Source organism: Scyliorhinus torazame, chromosome 10 (assembly GCF_047496885.1).
Source record: "Scyliorhinus torazame isolate Kashiwa2021f chromosome 10, sScyTor2.1, whole genome shotgun sequence".
Taxonomy (NCBI): domain Eukaryota; kingdom Metazoa; phylum Chordata; class Chondrichthyes; order Carcharhiniformes; family Scyliorhinidae; genus Scyliorhinus; species Scyliorhinus torazame.
In genome coordinates this window covers 82,317,849-82,344,096 of record NC_092716.1, presented here as the reverse complement: position 1 = coordinate 82,344,096, position 26,248 = coordinate 82,317,849, and the positions used below count along the sequence as shown (strand labels likewise).

General features: G+C 50.5%; 1 protein-coding gene across 1 annotated transcript in view; it reads left to right on the top strand.

The window, feature by feature from the left end:
- LOC140430228 (dynein axonemal heavy chain 5-like) overlaps positions 1-26,248 on the top strand; it is a 502,949-nt gene that overhangs the window by 110,141 nt on the left and 366,560 nt on the right. Inside the window, exons 17-18 of the mRNA XM_072517658.1 lie at positions 8,541-8,686; positions 21,055-21,172. Of these exons, the coding sequence (XP_072373759.1) occupies positions 8,541-8,686; positions 21,055-21,172 (264 nt within the window). The remainder of the gene's footprint in view (positions 1-8,540; positions 8,687-21,054; positions 21,173-26,248) is intronic.

Here is a 26,248-nt window from a genome sequence, read left to right as displayed (position 1 = left end):
TTTTAGTCTTTGCCTCGCTGATTGCTTGCAGGTCCTGTTGGGGTGGAGGTCAGCTTCTCTGCCCTGTGCCTCAGTGTGGCTGGGGGACCTGATGGGAGTTTCTGTATCTTGAGAAGGTTAAGTTCACCTTGAGGGATTCCAAATGAGATGGAGTCTGTTTATTCTTCACTTCAAAGAGTTGGTCACTGTCAGCTGCTAAAAGTGGGGGGAGGGAGGGGGGGGGGGTTTGAGTCATTTATGTATTGGTTGGTAGAGTGTGGGGGGGTTCTTCTGTTATTCTTTTTGCTTTGTGTTTTGTCTAATGTATAAAATGTTAAAATGTTAAAAACCGAATAAAAATATTTTGGAAAGAAATCTGTCCAACACCTCCTTAAATTTACTAGTTGTCCCAGCATTCATCGCACTCTGGGGTAGTGAATTCCACAGATTCACAACGCTTTGGGTGAAGTAGTTTCACCTCATTTCTGTTTTAAATTTGTTATCCCTTATCCTGAGACTATGATCTCTCATTCGAGAAAGCCCCACAAGAGGAAGCATCGGCTCCATGTCTACTTTATCCATACCTTTTATCATTCTACATACCTCAATTAGATCTCCCCCTCATTCTTCTAAACTCTAAAGAGTATAGACTTAACCTTTTGTGCGGCACCTTATCAAATGCCTTCCAGAAGGCAGAGATACTATATCTACAGGATCCACATTATCCACTTGGCTTGTTACATCTTTGAAGAACTCTAGCAAATATAGTTGTGGCGCAACAATTACTCACTCAAGCCGAGAAGAGATGAAATCAATCGAGGCTTTATTAAGCAAGACTTGTTCCCCAGCAGCTCAGTTACAGAATGCGGCTGCTGGGAGAACTCGAGCTCTTATACTCCGCCTTCAGGGCGGAACCAGCAGGCGGCAGATCCAACCAGGACCCGGGACCTGTCAGCCAATAGCCTCTTGGCTTCACAGGTACCATACTACCTCTAATACATACCACCACATTCACCCCTTGTTAAAAAAGAACCCGGCGGGGTGGTGGTTCGCATGGTGGTAAGGGTTTACAAGGCTGGTCCTGGAACTGATTTCGCACAGTGGCTATACATTTAGCCCAACAGTTAATTATGTACAGGTTGTCAGAATTATTTACAAGTTCGTTTTCCTTTTCTTGTTGTGTCAAGCGGATTCCACGAGTCGAGCGGGTGCCCTGGTCGTTCTTGTCGATCGCCTCAGCCCCGGTGGTGGTGCAGGTGCTGGCTCGGGCACTGTCGTCTCTGGGAGTGGTGCGCTGTTCGTCCCTGTTTCTTTACTCCTGGGCGGGCACGGGAGGAGGACCGATCCACCCGGGAAGGGAGCGGTCGCGTGGTGCGCCAGTGGCAGGGAGGGGTGCTTGGTATTGGGGGTGTGTGTGTGTTTCCGGTGGGCGCCAGGTCCCACAGGGAGACCGTGTCCTGTCGGCCGTCGGGGTACGATACGTAGGCGTACTGGGGGTTTACATGGAGAAGGTGAACCCTCTCGACCAACGTGTCCGATTTGTGCGCTCGCACATGTTTTTGGAGCAAGATGGGTCCTGGGGCTGCCAGCCAGGTTGGCAGCGACGTTCCGGAGGAGGACTTCCTAGGGAAGACAAGGAGGCGCTCGTGAGGCGTTTGGTTAGTGGTGGTACACAGCAGCGACCGGATGGAGTGGAGGGCATCCGGGAGGACTTGCTGCCACCGGGAAATTGGGAGATTTCTGGACCGTAGGGCCAGTAGGACGGTCTTCCAGACCGTACCGTTCTCCCTCTCTACCTGATCGTTCCCCCGGGGGTTGTAGCTGGTCGTCCTGTTGCCCTTGCTGAGCAGGAACTGATGCAGCTCGTCACTCATGAAGGAGGACCCCCTGTCGCTATGGATGTATGCGGGGAAACCAAACAGTGTAAAGATGGTGCTGAGGGCTTTAATGACTGTGGCCGCTGTCATGTCGGGGCAGGGGATGGCGAAGGGGAAACGGGAGTACTCGTCCACCACGTTCAGGAAGTATACGGTGCGGTCAGTGGAGGGGAGGGGCCCTTTGAAATCCAAACTGAGGTGTTCAAAGGGACGGGAAGCCTTTATCAGGTGCGCTCTATCTGGCCTGAAAAAGTGCGGTTTGCACTCTGCGCAGATTTGGCAGTTCCTGGTGACTGTACGGACCTCCTCCACAGAGTAGGGGAGGTTGCGGGACTTCACGAAATGGTAGAATCGAGTGACCCCCGGGTTGCAGAGGTCCTCGTGGATGGCTTGGAGGCGGTCTACTTGTGCGTTGGCACATGTGCCGCGGGATAGGGCATCGGACGGCTAGTTCAGCTTTCCGGGACGGTACAAGATCTCATAGTTATAGGTGGAGAGCCCAATCCTCCACCTCAAGATCTTGTCATTCTTGATTTTGCCCCGCTGTGCATTATCAAACATAAAGGCTACCGACCGTTGGTCAGTGAGGAGAGTGAATCTCCTGCCGGCCAGGTAATGCCTCCAATGTCGCACAGCTTCCACTATGGCTTGGGCTTCCTTTTCCACTGAGGAGTGGCGGATTTCTGAGGCGTGGAGGGTCTGGGAGAAAAAGGCCACGGGTCTGTCCGCTTGGTTGAGAGTGGCCGCCAGAGCTACATCAGATGCGTCGCTCTCGACCTGGAAGGGGAGGGACTCGTCGACGGCGCGCATCGGGGCTGGTTTAGCTCACTGGGGCTGGTTTAGCTCACTGGGCTAAATCGCTGGCTTTTAAAGCAGACCAAGGCAGGCCAGCAGCACGGTTCAATTCCCGCACCAGCCTCCCCGAACAGGCGCCGGAATGTGGCGACTAGGGGGCGGGATTCTCCACTCCCACGCCGAAGTGGCCGCACCGTCGTGAACGCCGTCGAGGCTCACGACGGCGCGGAACGGCCCCGGTCCCGACCGATTCAGGCCCTGACAATGGGCCAGTATCGGGGCCGTGTCATCTACCCGCGCCTGGCCTTGTCGCCCGCGTAAAAGCGGCGCCGCATAGATGACGCGGCCGGCGCCGCATAACGGACGTCATCCGCGCATGCGCGGTTGCCGTCCTGTCCAAATCCGCCCCGCAAGAAGATGGGGGACGGATCTTGCGGGGCCGCGGAAGGAAGGAGGTCCTCCTTCAGAGAGGACGGCCCGACGATCGGTGGCCACCGATTGCAGGCCACCCCACATTCCAGGTAAAGCCTGGTGCAGGATCCCCCCCACAGGCCGCCCCCCCCAGCGTTCACGCACCGCCCACGACTGCAGCGACCAGGTGTGGACAGCGCCGGGGGGAACCCGCCGTTTTGGCCTGGCCGCTCGGCCCATCCGGGCCTCAGAATCACAGAAGGTGCCGGAGAATCGCCATTTTGGGTATCTCTGGCGATTCTCCGGCCTGCGGCCCGCGAAACTCGACCGGGCCGTTCCCGCCACTTGGGAGAATCGTGGGAGGGCGTCGAACCGGCGTCCCCGGAAATCTTGGCGGCCCAGGCGATTCTCCCAACCGGCGTGTGAGTGGAGAATCGCGCCCAGGGGCTTTTCACAGTAACTTCATTGAAGTCTACTCGTGACAATAAGCGATTTTCATTTTCATTTTCATTTAATTTCATTTCATTTCATCGTGGCCTTTGCGATATCCGCTTTGATGCAGCTGATGGCCTGGCGGGCCTCTGTCGACAGGGGGAAGGTAGTGGACTGGATTAACGGGCGGGCCTTGTCTGCGTACTGGGAAACCCACTGGGCGTAATACGAAAAGAAGCCCAGGCAGTGTTTCAGGGCTTTGGAGCAGTGGGGGAGGGGAAATTCCATGAGGGGGCGCATGCGTTCGGGCCGGGGCCTATAACTCCATTGCGCACTACGTATCCCAGGATGGCCAGACGGTTGGTGCTAAAAATGCATTTTTCCTCATTATAGGTGAGGTTCAGGGCATTAGCGGTCTGGAGGAATTTGCGGAGGCTGGCGTTGTGGTCCTGCTGGTCATGGCCGCAGATGGTTACATTGTCGAGGTACGGGAACGTGGCCCGCGACCCGTGCTGATCAACCATTCGGTCCATCTCCCGTTGGAAGACCGAGACCCCGTTCGTGACGCCGAATGGGACCGTTAAGAAGTGGTAGAGCCGCCCGTCTGCTTCGAAGACCGTGTACTTTCGGTCACTCGGGCGGATGGGGAGCTGGTGGTATGCGGACTTGAGGTGGAAAAGACCTTGTACTGTGCAATCCGATTGACCATGTCGGATATGCGGGGGAGAGGGTATGCATCAAGCTGCGTGTACCTATTGATGGTCTGACTATAGTCTACGACCATCCTCTGCTTCTCCCCGGTCTTCACAACTACCACCTGGGCTCTCCAGGGACTATAGCTGGCCTGGATTATGCCTTCCTTCAGCAGCCGCTGGACTTCAGACCGGATAAATGTTCGGTCCTGGGCGCTGTACCGTCTGCTCCTAGTGGCGACGGGTTTGCAATCCGGGGTGAGGTTCGCAAACAAGGAAGGCGGTTCAACCTTGAGGGTCGCGAGGCTGCAGATAGTGAGTGGAGGTATTGGGCCGCCGAATTGGAACGTAAGGCTCTGGAGGTTACACTGGACATCTAACCCCAAGAGAGTGGGAGCGCAGAGTTGGGGAAGGGCATACAGCCTATAATTCTTAAACTCCCTCCCTTGCACCGTTAGGTTCGCGGTGCAGAACCCTTTGATCTCTACTGAATGGGACCCCGCAACCAGGAAAATCTTTTGGGTACTCGGACGAATAGAGAGAAAACAGTGTCTTACCGTGTCCGGGTGGATAAAACTTTCCGTGCTCCCAGAGTCGATTAGGCAAGGCGTCTCGTACCTGTTGACCACCACCGTTGTCGTTGCCGTTTGGAGCGTCCGGGGCCGCAATTGGTCCAGGGTCATTGAAGCCAATCGAGGTTGCTGCACCGTGGCGTTTTCTTCCGGCCCCGTGGAGCCATCTATGCTGGGGTCCTTGGCTATCAGCCAAGATGATGGCGTCCATGGATCGCACGCGGTCGGTGGTGGACAAAATGGCTGCCCCCATGGATCGCACGTGGATGTGGGGTCACAAGATGGCGGCGCCCATCCTTCCCTCGTGGTGTCCGGGGCCCAAAATGGTGGCGCCCGCGGGCCGCACATGGAGCGCTTGGGGGGGTTGAGTCTGCTGTTCCCGTTCTCCCCCGGAGATTGCGGCAACCCCCTGGGACTGGCACACCGCTGCGTAATGCCCCTTTTTGCCGCAGCTTTTACAAATAGTTGCGCGGGCTGGGCAGCGCTGCCGGGGGTGTTTCGCCTGCCCGCAAAAATAGCAGCGGGGCCCACCGGGATGGTCTGGTGCTCTAGCCGCGCAGGCTTGCGGGGGGGGTGGGGAGTGCCGGGGAGTTGGTCGCAACGGGGGTCCACGGAGCCCAAGAGTCACTGACTGTGCGAAGTCTGCAAGTTCTCCCCGTGTCTGCGTGGGTTTCCTCCGGGTTCTCCGGTTTCCTCCCACAGCCTAAAGACGTGCAGGTTAGGTGGCTGGCCATGCTAAATTGCCCTTAGTGTCCAAAAAGATTAGGAGGGGTTATTGGGTTACGGGGATAGGGTGGAAGTGAGGGCTTATGTGGGTTGGTGCACTCGATGGGCCGAATGGCCACCTTCTGCACTGTATGTTCTATGTTCACTGCCCGGGTAACCTTTGTTAGTCAAGAATCTATCTATCTCTGCATTAAAAATATTCAATGACCCTGCCTCCATCGTTTCTGGGGAACAAAGTGTGCACATGGAGATCTTTGAAATTGCAGCATTGTTACAGTGCAGAAGGAGGCCATTTGGCCCATCATGTCTACATTTGCTCTCCGAATGAGCAATTCGCCTATTTCCAATCCCTCGCTGCCTCCCATAGTTCTACACATTCTTTCTTTTCAGATAAAAATCGAATTCCCTTTTCAATGGCTCAATTGAACCTGCGTCCACCACACTCTCAGGCAGTGAAGGTCAATTAAGGAAAGGCAGTGTTAATTTGTTCAAGACAAATTATGTTGAACTAACTTGCTTGAGTTTTTTGATGCGGTAACAGTGATGGTTGATGTAGTTTAAAGTGCCTCGTAACAGATATGTGAGCAAAGTTAGACATCATGGAATCAAAGGGACAGTAGCAACATGGATTTGAAATTAACTGTGTGACAGGAAACAGGGAGCTGAACTTTACAGCCCCTCCTACCAGTGGGAATTTCTGGACCCGCCAGTCAATGGACATTTGAACGGCTCGCTGCATTTTCCTGCTCCGACCTGCCACGATGGGCTGTAAAATTCCACCCAGAGAGTAGTGATGAAAGATTGTTTTTCAAACAGGAGGAAGTTTATAGAGCAGTTCCCCAGGGATTGGTGTTAAGATCCCTGCTCTTCCTGATATATGTTACCGACCTAGACCTAGGTGTACAGGGCATAATGTCAAAATTTGGGGGTGCTAAGACATTTGGAAATATTGTGAACCATGAGGAGGTAGCGTAGACATTCAACACAACCTAGGCAGGTTAGTGGAATGGGTGGCAGATGAAACGTATTGTAGAGAAGTGTGAAATTATTCATTTGGGCAGGAAGAATGCAGAGAGACAATGGGTGGGATTTTCTGACTCCATTCCCGCGGCATGTTTTCCAGCAACCAAAACAGCCCGCCATTGCCGGGCAGCGGAATCGTCCAGTCCCGCCGATGTCAACAGCGTTTTGCATGGCTCATATAAACCGTTGCTGGGGAAGCCTATGTGGAGTGAAGGGGGGAGGAGGGGGAGTGCGGTTCACCATTGGCGGGACCAGAAGATCCCACAGGGCTGGAAAATTCAGCCCAATATAAATTAAAGAGTACAATTCTAAAGGGAATGCAGAAAGAGAGGTACCAGGGTATATATGTATATAAATCATTGAAGATTGTGGGACAATTTGAGAGCATGGTTGATGAAGTATATAGCATCATGGACTTAATTAATCGGGACATGGAGTAGAAAAGCAAGGAAGTCATGTTAAACTTCAATAAAACACTGGCTCAGCCTCAACTGTAGTATTGTACCGAGTTCTGGGCAGCTTACTTTTGAAAGGATGTGAAGACATTAGAGAGGGTGCAGAAAAGATTCACATGAATGGTTTCAGGGATGAAGAACTTCAATTACGTAGAAACATTGGCAAAGTTAGGATTGTTTTCTTCGGAGAAGAGCGGGCTAAGGGGAGATTTGATAGAAGTGTTCAAAATCATGAGGTGCCTGGGCAGAATAGATAGAGAGAAATTGCTCCCATTGGTAAAAGGATCAAGAAACAGAGGGAACAGATTTAGGTTTATTGGCAAAAGAAGCATTGACAACATGAGAAAAAACGTTTTCACACAGCGAGTGGTTAGGATCTGGGATTGAAAAAAATATCATTTATGGGATGTGGGTGATGCTGGCCTACCCAAGAATTTGGTGGAGGCAGAGTTAATTGAGGATTTCAAAAGAGAATGGGGTCATCATCTGAAAAGGAAAAACATTAAGGGCGACAGGGAAAAGGCAGGGAAGTGACGTGAGATGAATTGCTCCTTTAGAGGGCCAGCACAGACAGAATGGACCAAATGGCCTCCGTCATTGCTGTAACTATTCTATGATTCTATGAATCATAATTACTGCTAAACAGCCTCTTTGGTCATGAAAAACTAATTTTATATTTCTGGTGGAATGTCAAATTTCTCTGTTATGTTAAAACACTTACTGGCATTTCAACTTCCACCTACGTCCCATGTGTATGTCCCAATCTTATTTCTCTCTCTGTAAAATTATGAAAAATGAAGGACAATCAGTGTTTTTATCTTCTCAGTTTGCTGTCCATGAGAATTCTTCAAGGAGATTGACCGCTTAACTTGCATGACAATCTTCTGCAGCTAATGGCGGCACGGTGGCACAGTGGTTAACGTTGTTGCCTCACAGCACCAGGGACCCGGGTTTGATTCTGGCCTTGGGTGACTGTAGAGTTTGCACTTTGTCCCGGTTTCTATTTGGGTTTCCTCCAGGGGCTCCGGTTTCCTCCCACAGTCCAAAGGTGTGCAGGTTAGGTGGATTGGCCATGATCAATGCATGGGGTTACGGGGATAGGTTTCCTATGGAAACTGCCCTTTCAGAGGGTTGGACCTCCTTCTGCACTGTAGGGATTCTATGGAATTAAACTAATATCAAGAAAGTCGAAAATGATGCTACATGGATCACCACATCTTTGTGAACTGCTGTTTTCAAGGATAGTGGCAAGCAACATCAATTTTCCATTGACTGCAAAATGTGGGTATTGTCATACAATGCATTTATAAAGGCAAAGTTTCATTGTATGGAACCAGGTAAATAGTATTTTCAAACACCAATTGGTTTTGCTATTTTAGAACAGCATAAAAGCATAAATGGTAGTAACTATGAAGACTGATACAATCAAAATAAATCTTTATATGTTCAAGCATAAAACAAGAGGAACATTTTATAAACTCCACTTGATGTGGTAATGGTTCACCCTCTCTTCATCATTTTCTTATTGAATTTGTGATTCTGGGTTTTCTAGTCTTTACTTATGTTTCTGTCCCAAAGGAGAAGTTGATTTGCTGGTTCACAGAATAAATGACCTTATTGAATATCGTATTGACCGGATCCTGCAGGGCATGAGCTCCACATCACTTTGTGAATTTCCTGAGGATACACCATGGCCATGTGAGGAGTTTTTAAGCTGTACACAGGTATAGTAGCATTGTGTTGTTTTTTTTATCATTCATTTACAGGATGTGGGCATCACTGCTTAGCCCAGCATTTATTGCCCACCCCTAGTCGCCCTTCAGAAGGTGGTAGTGTGTTGCCTTCTTGAACTGCTGCAGTCCTTGAGGCATAGGTACACCAACTGTGCTGTTAGGGAGGGAGTTCCAGGATGTTGCCCCAGCGACAGTGAAGGAGGGGCGATATATTTCCAAGTCAGGGTGGTGAGTGACTTGGAAGGGAACCTCCAGGTGGTGGGGTTCCCAGGTATCTGCTGCTCTTGACCTAGATGGCATTGGTTATGGGTTTGGAAGGTGTTATCTAAGGAACCTTGGTGAGTTACTGCATGCATCTTGTAGATGGTACACACGGCTGCCACTGTACGTCAGTGTTGGGGATGGAATGTTTTTGAAAGGGGGACTAATCAAGTGGGCTGCTTTGTCCTGGATGGTGTTGGGCTTCTTCAGTATTGTTGGAGCTGCACTCAACCAGGCAAGTGGAGAGTATTCCATTACACTCCGGACTTATGCCTTTTAGATGGTGGGCAGGCTTTGGGGAGTCAGGAGGTGAGTTACTCGTCGTAGGATTCCTAGCCTTTGACCTGGTGGCCACAGTATTAATGTGGCTGGTCCAATTCAGCTTCTGATCAATAGAACCCCCCAGGATGTTGATTGTGGGGGATTCAGCAATGGTAATGTCATTGAATATCAAGGGGGGGGGGGGTGGTTAGATCCTCTCTTCTAGGAGATGGTCATTGCCTGACACTTGTGTGGCGCGAATGTAACTTGCCACTTGTCAGCCTAAGCCTAGATATTGTCCACATCTTGTTGCATTTGGACATAGACTGCTTCATTACCTGAGGAGTCGTGAATGCTGCTGAACATTATGCAGTCATCAAGGAGACTGTTCTCCTTGGAGAGAAGAAGGCTAAGAGATCATTTGATAGAGGTATTCAAAATCATGAGGAGGCTGGGCAGAATAGATAGGGAGAAACCACTCCCGCTCTTAGAAGAATCGAGAATGAGAGGCCACAAAGTTAAAGTGATTTGCAAAAGAAGCAAAGATCACAATTTATTTTGTGTTCACTATTTCTTTTGTATTACGTTTCTTTTATATTAGAAACAATTCAGAATACTGTGGGTGCCAGAAATCGGAAGTAAGAACAAAAAATGATGGACAAATTCAGCAAGTTCTGATGAAAGTTCACAACCTGAAATGCTCACTCTATTTCTCTACACAGATGCTGCCTGATCAGCCAAGATTTTCCAGAATTTTTTTGTTCATATTATGGAATTGCTTTTTCTCCTTTGCCAAGCTGATTTTTTCAGTGTTTTTTCTAAGTGCACATCTTGACAATGTGCTGACTGATCTTCCTCCTTCAACTGACATTAATTTCTTGATAATTCCTTTCACGATTTTCACTGCCACCTCAGTCTTTCCATTCGATTGTGGATAGTGCGTGTAGTGTTTGTGATTATTCCAACATTTCGGCCAAAAATGTCTCTCAGTATAATGTAACTCTTGCTCAGCTCTGCCATACATATGCTCAAACTGACGATTGGCAAGCTCCGCATTTCTACACATGACTATCAATTTCTTGAGCATATGTTTTTCCTTTATAAGTAGAGTGGTCTCCTACACTTAATACTATTTCATCTTTAGCCAGATCATCTTTTAGCTGCCCAAATTTACATGATTCTGAAAGCCATGTCTGTAGTTACATGTTGATCAATAGTTTCCTGTTCACCTTGAACTCTAGTGTTGAATACATAGTGTTCTTACTTAATGTTCATACAGGGTTCTAAGCATTCATTCAAGCCTTTCAAAAGCTTTGTTGTCTGTTTTCTTTGTTCGCTAGTGGGATTTAGGGTGATATACAATTTGTAGCAGTCCCTCCCCAATAGTGTTAGAAGTGTAGCTACTCTTTTTTAGTTCCAGCTTGTTAATTAAGTCTGTTGAAAGCTAAAATTTTGCCATTGTAAGTGAAAAGCTGCCAGTTCTTCCATGTATTTCTACTGGGGATGGGATTGGAAAATTTTTCACCAGCATTTTTCTTGCAGCCTTCGTTATGTGTTTGCTTTTCATTGTCCTTTTTAAGCAGCTTTTGGCACATTTCTGGGCTGTGTCATCTCCGTAACTTTCCCAGGATTTCAAAACTCTATTTTATTCCACATGTTTCATGTTTAAAACTGATGCAGCCATCAATTCACTTGTGACGGGAGTAGAAGTAAATTGTGGTTTTAATCAACTTAGAACAGTGCCTGCCTGCGACTGATCCAATACTGAGAACCGCCTACAAGTCGACTGCTCTTTATGCCTCCCTTCAAGGGGAGGAGCCATGGGCGGAGCCCATACAGGCCCCAACTATGGATAATGGCCCATAGGAGGAGCCCACAAGGGCAACAGCATAGCACAGATACAAATACAAGGGCAACAGCACAGATACAAATACAATGGTGGATTATTGGCATAATACATTCACCACATTCATCCCCTGTTAAAAAGTGAAGTCTGGCAGGGGTGACGTGTTCATAAATTCAGCTGGTCCGGCGCACGGATTGTGCGCTGTGATTGCCGAAGCTCTGGCGTTGTTGCTGGCCCGGGTGTCGAGCTCGTCCGTGCTGGCATCGGTAGTGAGGGCGCCAGTGCGGGTACAGACATGGACTCCGGGAGCGTCTCTTCTGGAGCTTGATTCCTGTGGATCGGTGAAGGGGGGATGGTGGGCGGGAGGGAGCGCGGGTGCCATATAGGGGCGGGGGGGCTGATCATGGTAGGTTGGGCAGGTTATGGTGGAGGAGCGATGGTGGTGGTGGTGGTGGAACCGGCGGGCGCCAGGCCCCGGAGGGAGACCGTATCCTGTCGGCCATCGGGGTGTTCGATATAAGCGTACTGGGGGTTGGAGTGTAGGAGCTGGACCATCTCTACCAAAGGATAGGTCTTATGGCCCCTGACGTGTTTTCTGAGTAGGACTGGCCCCGGTGTCTTCAGCTAGGACGGAAGCGAGGCCCCTGAGGTGGATCTCCTCGGGAAAACAAATAGGCGGTCATTAGGGGTCTCGTTTGTGGCCGTGCAAAGTAGGGACCTAATAGAGTGGAGCGCATCGGGGAGTACCTCCTACCAGTGAGAAACTGGGAGATTCCTAGACCGCAGGGTCAGTAGGACGGTCTTCCATACTGTCGTGTTCTCCCTCTCCACCTGCCCGTTTCCCCTGGGGTTATAACTGGTAGTCCTGCTCGAGGCGATGCCCTTACTGAGCAGGTACTGACACAATTCGTCGCTCATGAACAACGAGTCCCGGTCACTGTGGACATAATTGGGGAAACCAATGAGGGTGAAGACACTATGTAGGGCTTTAATGACGGTGGATCTGGTCATGTCGGGGCAAGGGATTGCAAAGGGGAAGCGGGAGAACTCATCAATATTGTTGAGGAAATATGTATTGCAGTTATTGGAGGGGAGGGGCCCTTTGAAATCGATACTGAGGCGCTTAAAGGGCCGGGATGCCTTTACCAGGTGGGCCTTATCTGGTCGACAGAAGTGCGGTTTACACTCCGCACAGATTTGGCAGTCCCTGGTCATAGCTCTGACCTACTCGATGGAGAAGGGCAGGTTGCAAGCCTTGATATAGTGGATTCGCCGGGTGACCCCCGGGTGGCAGAGGTCATCGTGGATAGCCTGTAGTCGGTCATCTTGTGCGCTGGCGCATGTGCCACGGGACAGGGCATCTGGGGGCTCGTTGAGCTTCCCAGGGCGATATACTATATCGTAATTATAGGTGGTGAGTTCGATCCTCCACCTCAAGATCTTATCCTTCTTGATTTTGCCCCGCTGCGTATTATCGAACGTGAAGGCTACCGATCGTTGGTCAGTGACGAGGTAGTGCCTCCAGTGCCGTACGGTTTCCACGATGGCTTGGGCCTCTTTTTCGACTGAGGAGTGCCGAATTTCAGAGGTGGTGAGGGTGCTCGAAAAAATGCTACCGGTCTGCCGGCTTGGTTGAGGGTAGCGGCGAGAGCGACAGCTGATGCGTCGCTCTCCACCTGGAAGGGGTCGGACTCTTCCACCGTTCGCATCGCGGCTTTGGCGATGTCCGCCTTGATTCAGCTCAAGGCTTGACGGGCCTCAGTCGCCAGTGGGAAGATGGTGGCCTTGATGAGTGAGCGGGCTTTGTCCGCATAGTTGGGGACCCAATGGGCATAATATGAAAAGAACCCGAGGCACCTCGTCAGGGACTTGGGGGAGGGGGAGTTGCAGGAGGGGGCGCATACGGTCAGGGTCGGGTCCTAGAACCCTGTTTTCCACGACGTAGCTGAGGATGGCTAGTCACTGAAACCCCGTTCGTGACGCCAAAGGGGACCCGGAGGAAGTGGAAAAGGCGACCCTCTGCCTCAAACGCCGTGTAGTGGCGGTCCTCCGGGTGGATTGGGAGCTGGTGGTATGCAGACTTCAGATCCACCGTGGAGAACACCCGGTAGTGTGCGATCTGGTTTACCATGTCTGCAATCCGGGGAGGGGGTACGCATCGAGTTGCGTGTACCGGTTTATGGTTTAACTGTAATCTACAACGATCCGGTTCTTTTCCCCGGTCTTGACGACCACCACCTGAGCTCTCCAGGGGCTATTGCTGGCCTCGATGACTCCCTCCCGCAAGAGTTGCTGGACCTCGGGTCTGATAAAAGTCCTGTCCTGTATGCTCGACCGCCTGCTTCTGGTGGTGACTGGTTTGCAGTCGGCGGTGAGGTTTGCGAAGTGTGGGGGAGGGTCGACTTTTAGGGTCGCGAGGCTGCATTTGGTGAGTGGGGGTAGGGGCCCCCCGAACTTCAGGGTTAGGCTCTTGAGGTTGCATTGGAAATCTAGTACCAATAGGAGAGGAGCGCAGAGGTCTGGGAGCACATATAATTTAAAATTGGCGTACTCGGCACTCTGTATTGCTAGGGTTGCGGTAGTGCACCCTTGGATTTGCACCGAGTGCAACCCAGAGGTGAGGTAGATGGTTTGGTGCGCCGGGAAAATTGGGAGCGAGCAGCGTCTTACCATGTCCGGGTGAATGAAGCTCTCTGTGCTCCCGGAGTCCAAAAGGCAAGGTGTCTCCTGCCCGTTTACCCGGACGGTCACCATGGAGCTCCGGAGGTGCTTGGGTTGCGACTGGTCCAGGGTGACCGCGCTGAGTTGAGGGTAGCCGGCGTGGTTGAATGGATCGCATGTGGCCGGCCACGTGGGGGAGGATGGCCAAGATGGCGGCCCCCGTGAGTCGCACGTGCTGTGAGGGCTGGAAGATGGCTGCCCCCACGGATAACACGAGGCTGATGACGCGTCTACAGGGGGCGGAGTCGGCAGACACGCTGCCACACTGCGGGGTCTGTAGGCCTGTGAGTCTGAGGATCGGGCCCGTGAGTTAGAATTCTTGGACCTGGCCAGGCAAACCTTGGTGAAATGTCCGTTTCTCCCACAGCTGCTGCAGTTCGCGTTACGGGCCGGGCAGTGCTGCCGGGAGTGTTGGGACTGGCTGCGGAAATAGCAGGGTAGTCCCCCCATGGTGGGCGGGCGGCCGCGCGGCACAGGCCTGGGGTAGTCTTTGGTCGGGGGTCCACGAGGGGGTCGCGTGGTCAGCCGGGAACGCATTAAGGCTCTGGAACGCTACTTCCAGAGAGGAGGCTAACTTTACCATCTGATCCAGGTCCAGGGCCCCCTTTTCGAGTAGGCAGTGTCTCACGTAGTTGGACCGGACTCCCGCCACGTAGATGTCTCGGACGGCGAGTTCCATATGTTGAGTGGCCGTAACGGCCTGGTAGTCTTCTCGTGATTCCCTGGGGCGCTGGCGGCGAGTGGTGAGGATGTGTCGCGCGTAGACCTTGTTCACGGGCCGTACATAGAGGCGTTCGAGCATCGCGAGGGCGTCTGCGCAGGAGGAGGCCTCGTCGAGTTGAACAGAGATTCGATGGCTCACCTGTGCGTGGAGGAGGCTCAGCTTCTGTTCGTCGGTGACGGAAGGTGTGGAGGAGGCTGCGAGATCGGCCTTGAAGCAGCGGAGCCAGTGCGAAAAAATTTATTTTGCCTCCACGGCCTGCGGATCAAGTTCCAGTCGGTCAGGTTTGAGGGCCGATTCCATAGTTGCGTTTAAGTTGATTAAATTGATGCGACCATCAATTCACTCGAGACGGGAGTCGAAGTAAACTGTGGCTTTAATCAACTTAGAACAGTGCCTGCCTGTGACTGATCCAATACTGAAAACTGCCTACAGGTTAACTGCTCTTTATACCTCCCTTCAGGGGAGGAGCCATGGGCAGAGCCCATACAGGCCCCAACATTTTCCCCTATGGATAATGCCATACAATGGCCCAGAGGAAGAGCCCGCAAGGGCAACAGCATAGCACAGATACAAATACAAGGGCAACAGCACAGATACAAATACAATGGTGGATTATTGGCGTTATAACCTGCCTGCTTACCATTGGCTGGGGACTAATGACAATCCCACAATCCTGTGGGAGTATGAGCTTCCCCAATGAGGGGGGCGGAGAAATCATTAGCAGACTCCCTGTATAAATTAAGCTGGCCAGTCTGGAACCAGCAGGAAGACGTGAGATGATGATGATGATGATGATGATGATGATGATGATTGTCATTTCTTTGTATCCTTAAAAGTCGTGCCGGATTCTTCGTGGCCCTCACAAAACTGGCGACGAGGGTTAAAGTGAATAGCTGTCTACACTGCTGAAGCCACCTCCCTGGATTTTTGTTGGATACAGGTTGGAAGTTGTTTTCTATTACACCATGCCTCTGTACGGACGTTTGGATGTTTTTGATGCTGCGCTGGAAAGCTGGAACCAGTACGCACAACGGATGCGTTACTATTTCCGGGCAAACAATATCACCGAAAACGAGCAAAAGGTGGTCATATTGCTCACCGCCTGCGGCCCGCATACGTTTGGGGTGATCAGGAGCCTTACGTACCCAGCTGCGCCGGACACCAAAACATTTGATGAACTTGTGAATTTAATGGGGCAACATTTTAACCCAACCCCATCCACGATAGTCCAGCGTTACCGGTTAAATACCGCTGAGAGGACCCCTGGAGAATCCCTTGCCGATTTTCTATCCAGGCTACGCAGGATTGCGGAGTTCTGTGACTATGGTGAGACCTTGTCAGAAATGTTACTCGACCGTTTGGTTTGCGGTATTAACAATGCGGCCACCCAGAGAAAGTTGTTAGCTGAGCCAACATTGACTTTTCAACAGGCCATCCAAATAGTATTGTCCCGAGAGAGCGCAGAACGAAAAGTGCAGGAGCTACAGGGAATGGAGGTGCATGCCTTGGGGCGCAACCACTTCCGTCCGAAAACGTCCCCCCGCACTCCTGCGGTACCTTGGCGAGGCGATGTCCGGATCAACGCCAGTGGCCATCGGACATTCCTCCCCGAAGGGAGCCTTCTCCAGAACCAATGGATGAGGAGCCATGTCCGTGTCAGACTTGTAGGCGCTGACCCCGTCGCAGATGCCGGTCCTGGGGGCGCCAGAGGTGCCGTCGTTCCGACCGAAACTGGGACCAGCCCAGGGGCCGTACCTTCCATGTGGAAGAACCTGCGGTGACTACTCCTGAGGACGTGGAGATGGAGGACGTCTGCCTGCAGCTGCATTGTGCAGCAGCTCCCCGTGTGGCCCCCATTAAAGGTGACAGTACGGGTCAATGTTCACCTGCTTGAGATGGAGTTGGACACTGGCGCAGTGGTCTCCGTGATCGCCCAGAGGACATTCGACCGCATGAAGCAGGGTATACAGACCCTTAAATTAACCAACACACAGGCCCGGTTGGCCACCTACACTGGGGAACCATTGGACATTGAAGGAACTACGATGACCCCTGTTGTTAATGGACGCCAGGAGGGGTGTTTCCCACTTATCGTGGTGCGCGGCTGTGGGCCCAGCCTGTTGGGTCGGGATTGGTTGCGCCATTTGTGGTTGCAGTGGCAGCACATCCTCCAAACAGTTTCTGAAGGGTTGACTGAGGTGCTAGGACGATACCCAGATGTATTCCAGCCCAGTTTGGGGAAAATAAAAGGGGCCGTAGCCCGTATCCAAGTCGAACCAGGAGCCACGCTGCACTATTTCCGGGCGCGCCCGATACTTTACGCCTTGCTCGAGAAGGTAGAAGGGGAGCTCACTCGTTTGGAGACTTTGGGTATCATCAGGACCGTCCGTTTTGCTGACTGGGCAGCATCAATTGTACCTGTAATGAAGCCAGATGTCACAGTTCGCTTGTGCGGCGACTATAAACTTACAGTGAATGTGGCTTCCCGACTCGACCGATATCCAATGCCTCGCATAGAGGATCTCTACGCGAAGCTTGCAGGCAGACATTCGTTCACAAAATTAGATATGAGTCACGCCTACCTACAGTTGGAGCTGGACCCTGCCTCCCGACCATATGTAATGATTAATACACACCGGGGCCTGTATGAATATACACGGTTGCCCTTTGGAGTATCCTCTGCCTGCGCTATTTTTCAATGCGTTATGGAGGGCATTTTGAGAGGTTTACCGCGTGTCGCTGTCTACTTAGATGACGTTTTGATTACAGGGACGTCGGAGCAGGAACATTTGGAAAATCTGGAGGCTGTCCTTAGACGCTTTTCGGAGGCGGGAGTCCGTTTACGTCGCACAGTGCGTATTTCAGGCAAAGGAAGTAGTCTACCTAGGTTATCGGGTGGACCGCGAAGGTTTGCTCCCCGTCGCAGAGAAGGTGTGTGCGATTCAACAGGCCCCCGCCCCGACTGACACTTCGCATCTTCGTTCTTTTCTCAGCCTCGTAAACTATTACGGGTAGTTCCTCCCCAATCTGGCAACTACGCTGGCCCCGTTGCACCTTCTGCTAAAGAAAAATCACACCTGGGTTTGGGGTCAGCCGCAAGAAATCGTAAAGCAACAATTGTCGTTGTCTGGATTACTAACCCACTATGATCCGGGAAAGCCTTTGCTCGTCACATGTGATGCATCCCCGTATGGTATTGGGGCCGTCCTGACCCACAAGATGGAGAACGGGGCCGAGCGGCCGATATCTTTCGCCTCCCGCACATTGACTGCAGCGGAAACAAAATACGTGCAGACCGAGAAGGAGGACCTGGCAATGGTCTTTGCAGTGAAACGTTTCCACCAGTACGTGTATGGCCGCCATGTCACTATCGTGACTGATCATAAGCCTCTGCTGGGACTTTTCAGAGAGGATAAGCCAATACTGCCCATTGCTTCCACATGGATCCAGCGCTGGGCTTTGTTGCTCACTGCATACGAGTATTCTCTGGAGCACAAACCAGGAACGCAGATAGCAAATGCCGACGCACTGAGCCGATTGCCTTTATCGACCGGCCCCATGTCGACCCCCACAACCGGTGAGGTGGTGGCAACCCTAAATTTTATGGACACCTTGCCTGTCACGGCATCACAGATCCGTGAGTGCACCCAGACGGAGCCAGTCCTGTCAAAGGTTCGGCACTTAGTCCTGTATGGTGGGCAGCATAGACAGCTCCCAGGCGAGTTGTGGGCATTTTCCTCCAAGCTGTCAGATTTCAGCGTGGAAGACGGCATCCTCTTGTGGGGGACGCGTGTGATTCTCCCGGAAAAAGGACAGGAGCTGATACTAAGAGACTTGCACAATGGGAATCCAGGTGTGACCAAAATGAAAATGTTGGCCCGGAGTTATGTCTGGTGGCCAGGCCTCGACACCGACATTGGAAGGTGGCCCAAAACTGCTCCATTTGCCAGGAGCATCTACATCACTGGGAATGGCCAGGGCGGCCTTGGGCGCGCTTGCATGCGGATTTCGTCAGCCCTTTTCAAGGATCCATGTTCCTTCTATTAATCGACGCCCAGTATAAATGGCTAGAGTTGCATAAGATGTTAGGCACAACGTCCTGCGCAACAATTGAGAAGATGCGTTTGTCTTTTAGTACGCATGGCTTCCCTGAGGTGCTGGTCACGGATAACGGCGCTCCATTCATAAGTGAGGAGTTTGCGAGGTTCATGAAGATGAACGACATACGCCATATTCGCACTGCCCTTTACCACCCGGCTTCAAGTGGGTTGGTGGAGCGCGCAGTGCAGACATTCAAACGAGGCCTAAAGAAGCAGTCTTCCGGGTCAATGGACACGAGACTGGCTCGCTTTTTGTTTTCGTACAGGACCATCCCCCATGCGGTGACTGGGGTAGCTCCCGCAGAACTCCTAATGGGCCGGAGACTTCGCACCCGCCTTAGTATGGTCTTCCCGGACATTGGCGCAAAAGTACAGCGGACACAAGAACGGCAGGGACATGGTTTTTCTCGGCATCGGCCGATTCGGCAGTTTGCGCCCGGTGACCCAGTGTTCGTCGGAATTTTGCTGATGGTGCCCAGTGGGTCCCTGGCGTAATCGTTCGCCAAACGGGCCCTATATCTTACCAGGTGCAAGCCCAGGGTCGTCTCCAGCACAAAGATGTAGACCACGTTAGGTCCAGAAGACTATCCCTTCCAAAGATTCCCCGCCCCCGGAGCTCATTTCTACAGCCGCAGAGACCAGAGACAATGGAAAGTAGTCCTCACAATCTTCCTCTGGTGCCTCACTCAAAGCCTGCGCAGGTCGTTACAGAACCTCATGGAGATAGAGACGCCGAGATGACGGAGGCAGCAGACTCTGACTCCGAGATGGAGACACAGGCCGCATCAGAGGGGGAATCCTCGGGCCCACGGGCTGTGGATGTACAACCGTTACGCCGTTCATCACGGAAGCGCCGGTCTCCGTCTTGTTACACGCAGCCCGATCCAGCGCCTCGTGCAAATGGTGTCCGGCCTGCGGCAAAACGAGTCCGACGCCCTCCTTCGCCAGGGTCTTCAGTGGATTCCTTGGACTTTGGAGGGAGGGATGTTATAACCTGCCTGCTTACCATTGGCTGGGGACTAATGACAATCCCACAATCCTGAGGGAGTATGAGCTTCCCCAATGAGGGGGGCGGAGAAATCATTGGCAGACTCCCTGTATAAATAAAGCTGGCCAGTTTGGAACCAGCAGGAAGGAGTGAGCAGCAAGTGAAGTTGCTGCTGCTGCTGTTGTATATATGTGTTGTAAATAAATGTTATTTCTTTGTATCCTTAAAACTCGTGCCGGATTCTTCGTGGCCCTCACAAAAATTGGCATAATACATTCACCACAAAAACCAGCAGAGCTGCTCAGTACTTTCTCATTGGAGGTCTTTATCTTTATTTAACTGATCTAAAATGCCAGCCAAGAGAATGGAGTGCCCCATGCAGAGGTCACCTGACTATGGCAAGCCAGATAAAACATGCTGCATTTGAAGCCAGGCAGCCTGCTCAGAACACCGCCCCTCTCGTCTGCCACTGTGACATTGTTTCTAGGCTGCTGGGCTGTACCCCGATGCCTCGGGTACTGGAGGTTGACTGGAAAAGTCCACTTGACAACTGACAATAAAACAACTTTAATTGGCTTCTTCCATCTTTCAGGTGGCCAACATTGATGCAACCCCTGCTGCCCACCTTGGGAAAATGGCCTGGGAAACCAGCCTGGCTGCCAAAGGCATGAGGTTCTGCACCTGCTCACAACTGCACTCCCCCCCCCCCCCCCCCGCCCCCCATCAAGGCCTTAAAATTCAGCCCCTGGAGAACAACAAGATTTTAATTAAAGGCTGAAACACATTAACCTAAGGAATAAACAAAGTTCAATCTGTGACCTGCCTCCACCACCACTTGTAATGTTTAGTCAATATTAACCTTGGTAATATTCTTCATTGCAAGTCTTTCCTTTCATTTTAAAATATCTTTATACAACATGTGGATACTCAACTTCGCAACGATTTAAATCCAGTTAAATTCTGTCAACAACCCCTGAAGACTTTTTTTATTTAACTGCCCGCAGTACCATCAATGCTGCTAATTGAGTGTCTGCAACCCCTAATTTAAGATAAATTGGAACAAGTTACAGTGAAATGGACAAAACAAACAAGAGAGTGCATGAGAGAGAGAGCACAATTGGAGGATTTTCCATTCAGCAATTCTTTCCACATTACCCCAGAGATGTCTCACATCCTTCCATGGGTAGACAGACCACAATTTGGAACCCTGGATATCCAAGAGGCCAGAATCATAGGAATGGAGACTTCAGGCCTTTCAACAGAAAATAGTGTCATTAATTAAAAATCATGCAGAAATAGTATTTTGATGATTCAGTGGTGTGAAAATGAGATGATTTTAAAAACCATTCCTTGTTTTCTTTCATGACATATTTACATAATTGTCTTCACTGTATTCATATATATATTGAAAAAAATGGAAGAACTTTTTATTTTTAAGTAACATCCATTTTCTAATAGGCTATGTGCATCAAAGGAGCTCAATCACTGCAATGTAAGAGTATGCTGGTGGAAGTAGCAACCAATGAACTCATTAACATGCTGCTTGACGACGATTCAGATGATGAAAATGATGAAGGTATAATAAATTGGAATGAACCTCAAACATGTTGCCTTAATAAGGATTCATGCTCTTCTATTGCTGTGATGCGATGTTAATTAAATCAAACAATTAGGGTGTGATTTAACGGCCGTGTTATGCCCGTCACTGATTGGGGCGAGCAGGTTAGATCGTTGGAGAGGTCCAAATTGGGATCCGCGCCAGGCGCCGATCAGTTTCCGGATGTGGCAAGAAGCCAATCATCACCAATTAAGGCCAATCTCCATATCGTTAATGGGAAGGATTCCATATCTAATGACCACCTGTTATCTAATGACTTCCCTAGGGAATCTCCAGCCGGGCACTGTTCAGTATTGGTCCACACAAACGTGGACCAGGCGGAACGGCACCCGGGGATCTCCCGTGCCATTGGAGGCCCCTGGGTGGCCAGGGATGGTGCAGGGTGCCCTACCCCGGAATGCAGGCACTGCCCATCTGGCACCTTGGCACTCCCATTCTGCAACTGCCAAGGTGCCCAGGTGGCAGTGCAAAGCCAGCAGGTGCACTCCCAGAGTACCAGAGTGGCAGAGACAAATTTTCCAGGTGCCAGGTTGGCACTGCCAAGGGTCAGGGCCTGAGGAGGCCATGCCCATGAAAGGAGTTTGGAGGGGGGTATGAAGGGTGGAGGGTGCAGGGCGGGTATGATGGGTCCTCTGGAAGATCGGAGGGGTAAAGGGTGGGTGTCCTGGAAGGGGGGGGGGTGCAAAAGGGGCGTGGAAAGTCTTGAAAAGGGGGGGACACTCAGCGACCCAATAGTGGGGTGTCCTCACTTGCCAGAGGGGGCGGTGGGGGGGGGGTGGTTACTGCCCATGTGTGTGGGGGGCGACATTGCTTATGGGTGCGGGCTATGGGGGACCCTTTCAAAATGTCGGCCTGATCGCTGAGGAGCTGGTCTGGCCAGTGAATTCAGCTCCCCAGTGTTGAAAATTATTCTAAGTGTGGGCTAAACTTGTGGGAAACTCCCCAGGGCTCAAAAAATGACTGTGTGTGGTTAGATAGCGGTGGAGAACTTGCCAACAGAGCCGGCGGGAAACTCCCAGCAAAGCTCACCACAAATGACACTTAGAAATCTTTCCGTTATATTGAGCCCTTAATATAAAATCAAAGTTGATGGACTATATTCTGATGACATTGGTTTCCACCTCTCACAATTGAAGGATGTATAGCAGGGAATAATAGAATATCATTTCAGAAGATTGAATCTATTGCAAAAGCTTTGGGTACAGCTGATACAGTGAGTAATATTCTTTGGTTTTGGGAGTGAGCAGAGTTGAAATATTTCCAAATTTCTCAAATGGCCACACACATAAAATGTTACCAACTCACTTAAGCTTATCACTTAGGCATAGTTGTCTATTGCACTTGACACCTTTTTATTGAGAACCCAGAACCATATAAGTAATTATATTGGCATGTAAAAATTCAAAGGTAAAAAAAGCATAGTTTAGCTCCTGTTATGTCAAAAGGTTCAATGATGTATTTTGAAATTTTAAAGCCATTGAAAGTTTGGATGTTGAAGACAATGTTATAATGTCTTGTTTCAAAGGACCATGTGCATCATAATTATACTACATATAATGTGGAGATGCCAGTGTTGGACTGGGGTGAGCACAGTACGAAGTCTTACAACACCAGGTTATAAGTCCAACAGGTTTGTTTCGATGTCACTAGCTTTCGGAGCGCTGCTCCTTCCTCAGGTGAATGAAGAGGTATGTTCCAGAAACAAATATATAGACAAATTCAAAGCTGCCAGACAATGCTTGGAATGCGAGCATTAGCAGGTGATTAAATCTTTACAGATCCAGAGATGGGGTAACCTCAGGTTAAAGAGGTGTGAATTGTGTCAAGCCGGGACAGTTGGTAGGATTTCGCAGGCCAGATGGTGGGGGATAAATGTAATGTGACATGAATCCCAGGTCCCGGTCGTCCAGTACTTCCCCGGAGCGGAGAAACTAAAGCATCTTCTTCACAGCCTTCAACACGTCATTGATGAAGATGAACATCTTGCCAAGGTCATCCCCACACCCCCACTACTTGCCTTCAAACAACCGCGCAACCTCAAACAAACCATTGTTTGCAGCAAACTACCCAGTCTTAAGAACAGTGACCACGACACCACACAACCCTGCCATGGCAATCTCTGCAAGACGTGCCAGATTATCGACATGGATACCACCATTACACGTGAGAACACCACCCACCAGGTACGCGGTACATACTCGTGCGACTCGGCCAACGTTGTCTACCTCATAAGCTGCAGGAAAGGATGTCCCGAAGCGTGGTACATTGGTGAGACCATGCAGACGCTGCGACAACGAATGAACGGATATCGCGCGACAATCACCAGGCAGGAATGTTCCCTTCCAGTCAGGGAACACTTCAGCAATCAAGGGCATTCAGCCTCTGATCTCCGGGTAAGCGTTCTCCAAGGTGGCCTTCAGGACGCGCGACAACGCAGAATCGCCGAGCAGAAACTTATAGCCAAGTTCTGCACACATGAGTGCGGCCTCAACTGGGACCTGGGATTCATGTCGCATTACATTCATCCCCTACCATCTGGCCTGCGAAATCCTACCAACTGTCCTGGCTTGACACAATTCACACCTCTTTAACCTGAGGTTACCCCATCTCTGGATCTGTAAAGATTTAATCACCTGCTAATGCTCGCATTCCAAGCATTGTCTGGCAGCTTTGAATTTGTCTATATATTTGTTTCTGGAACATACCCCTTCATTCACCTGAGGAAGGAGCAGCGCTCCGAAAGCTAGTGACATCGAAACAAACCTGTTGGACTTTAACCTGGCGTTGTAAGACTTCGTACTATACTACATATTGTCCTAGAAGATAGATCAGAGTACTTCCTAAATGGTGAAAAGCAAGAAGAAATGGAGGTCCAAAGAGCGTTTCGGGTCCATGGGGATAGATATTTAAAATATCACAGACAGGTACAAAAAATAATCAAACTGTTAATGGAATAGTGTTACTATTGTTGTTACTCTGTTGCTAGAATGCAAGAGGCTAAAAGTCATGCTGCAGCTTTACAAAGCAACTTGGAAGAAGCACTGAAGACAGCAAGGGCAAAGATGTACTTTGGGTGAGGGACGTAAATGTTCACCACCAATAATGGGCTGGTAAGGCTACCACTGACTGAACTGGCCTAGTCCTGAAGGACATAGCTGCCACACTGGGTTTGCGGTGGGTGATGAGAGAACCAACAGAGGGCAAAACCTACTTAACCTCATTCTCCTCAATTTGTCACAGATGCACCTGTTTAGGACAGTATTGGTTTGAGTGACCACCACACAGTTCTGGTAGAGATGAGGCCCATCTTCACATCGAAGAGCTGTTGTGTGATCCTACCACTGTGCTAAATGAGAGAGATTCGGGATAAATCTGGTAATTTAAGACTGGGCATCCATGAAGTTCTGTGGGCCACCAACAGTAGCAGAATTGTATTCCACCACAATCTGTAATCTCTTGGCCTGCCATATCCCTCACTCTACTATTACCATCAAGTCAGGCGACTAGCTCTGGTTCACTGAAAAATGTAAATGAACATGCCAAGAAGAGCAACTGGCTTACTTAAAAACAAGGTGCTAAGTTGGTGAAGCTACAACATAGGTCCACATACATGTTGAACAGCTGAAGCAACATGTTATGGACAAAGCTAAGCAATCCCATAACGAATGGATCAGATCAAAACTCTGAAATCCTGCCACACCCTAGTCATGAAAGTTGGTGGACAATTGAACAACAAACAGGACAGGGAGGATCCATGAATACTCCCATCTTCAAAGATGATGGAGCTTAGAATGTGAGTGCAAAAGATCAGGCTGAAACTTTGCAACAATCTTCAGCCAGCAATATTATCCTCCTCTTAAGATGCCCACCATCAAAGAGCCAGTCTTCAGCCAATTCAGTTCACTCCACATGTTAGCAAGAGGTAGTTGAGCACATTAGGCACAGTGAAGGCTACAGACCTAGACAAGATGTGTTCTGGTGGAGGGAGCGTAAAATTGAATGGATGGGATCCCTTCAGGATCCACTCACCTCAACCCAGATGTATTTTCGCGCTTGGGTGGGCAGGGCCTCGGGTGGAAAACCCATCCCGTCCTTTCACCTATTAAGGCAGCACGGTAGCACAAGTGGATAGCACTGTGGCTTCACAGCGCCAAGGTCCCATGTTTGATTCTCCGCTGGATCACTGCCTGTGCGGAGTATGCACGTTCTCCCCATGTCTGCGTGGGTTTCCTCCGGGTGCTCCAGTTTCCTCCCATAGTCCAAAGATGTGCAGATTAGGTGGATTGGCCATGCTAAATTGCCCTTAGTGAGCAAAAAGGTTAGGAGGGGTTATTGGGTTACGGGGATAGGGTAGAAGTGAGGGCTTAAATGAGTCGGTGTAGACTCGATGGGCCGAATGGCCTCCTTCTGCACTGTATGTTCTATGTTCTAAGATCCTTAAGAGGCCATTTAATAGCCACTGAAGGGCCTTTTCTTGCCCAGACTCAATTTTTAGATTGGCTGAGAGTGGGAAGAGCACCTCAATCTGAAGGCCCCTTCAGATATGAGGCGCCCACACCTCCAGAGCCTCGGAGCTGTGGCTCTCCCTGTCTCACTTCCTGATGTTGTGATCACCCCCCTCCTGACCCCATGTCATAACCCCCATGAGAACGAAGAGAAAGCCATCATTGATCTACCCTTGGGACTCGTGGAGTACGAGCGTCCCAGATAGGGGGCAAAGACTACCCATCTGAGGCTCGTTATGAATTAAAATAAAAGCAGGCCCAAAACAGGGCCTGCTGAGTTTAGTCCTACTTGCAGGGGTCAGTATGGGTAATGGCATGCTGCCTTCAGCAGGACTTTGTAAATAGTTAAATAAAATTATGTTCATATACCGCCAGCTTCCTCTGAGTCATAAACTGGGGACGAGAATTAAAGGGAACTCCGGACCCGCGTGTAGATTCGCCTAGTGGCTGGAAGTTTGCTGTGTGAGACGTCACGCCATGACACTTTATGATGCCATTCTTCGGAAAGTTGGAAGCTTTTGATGCAGGC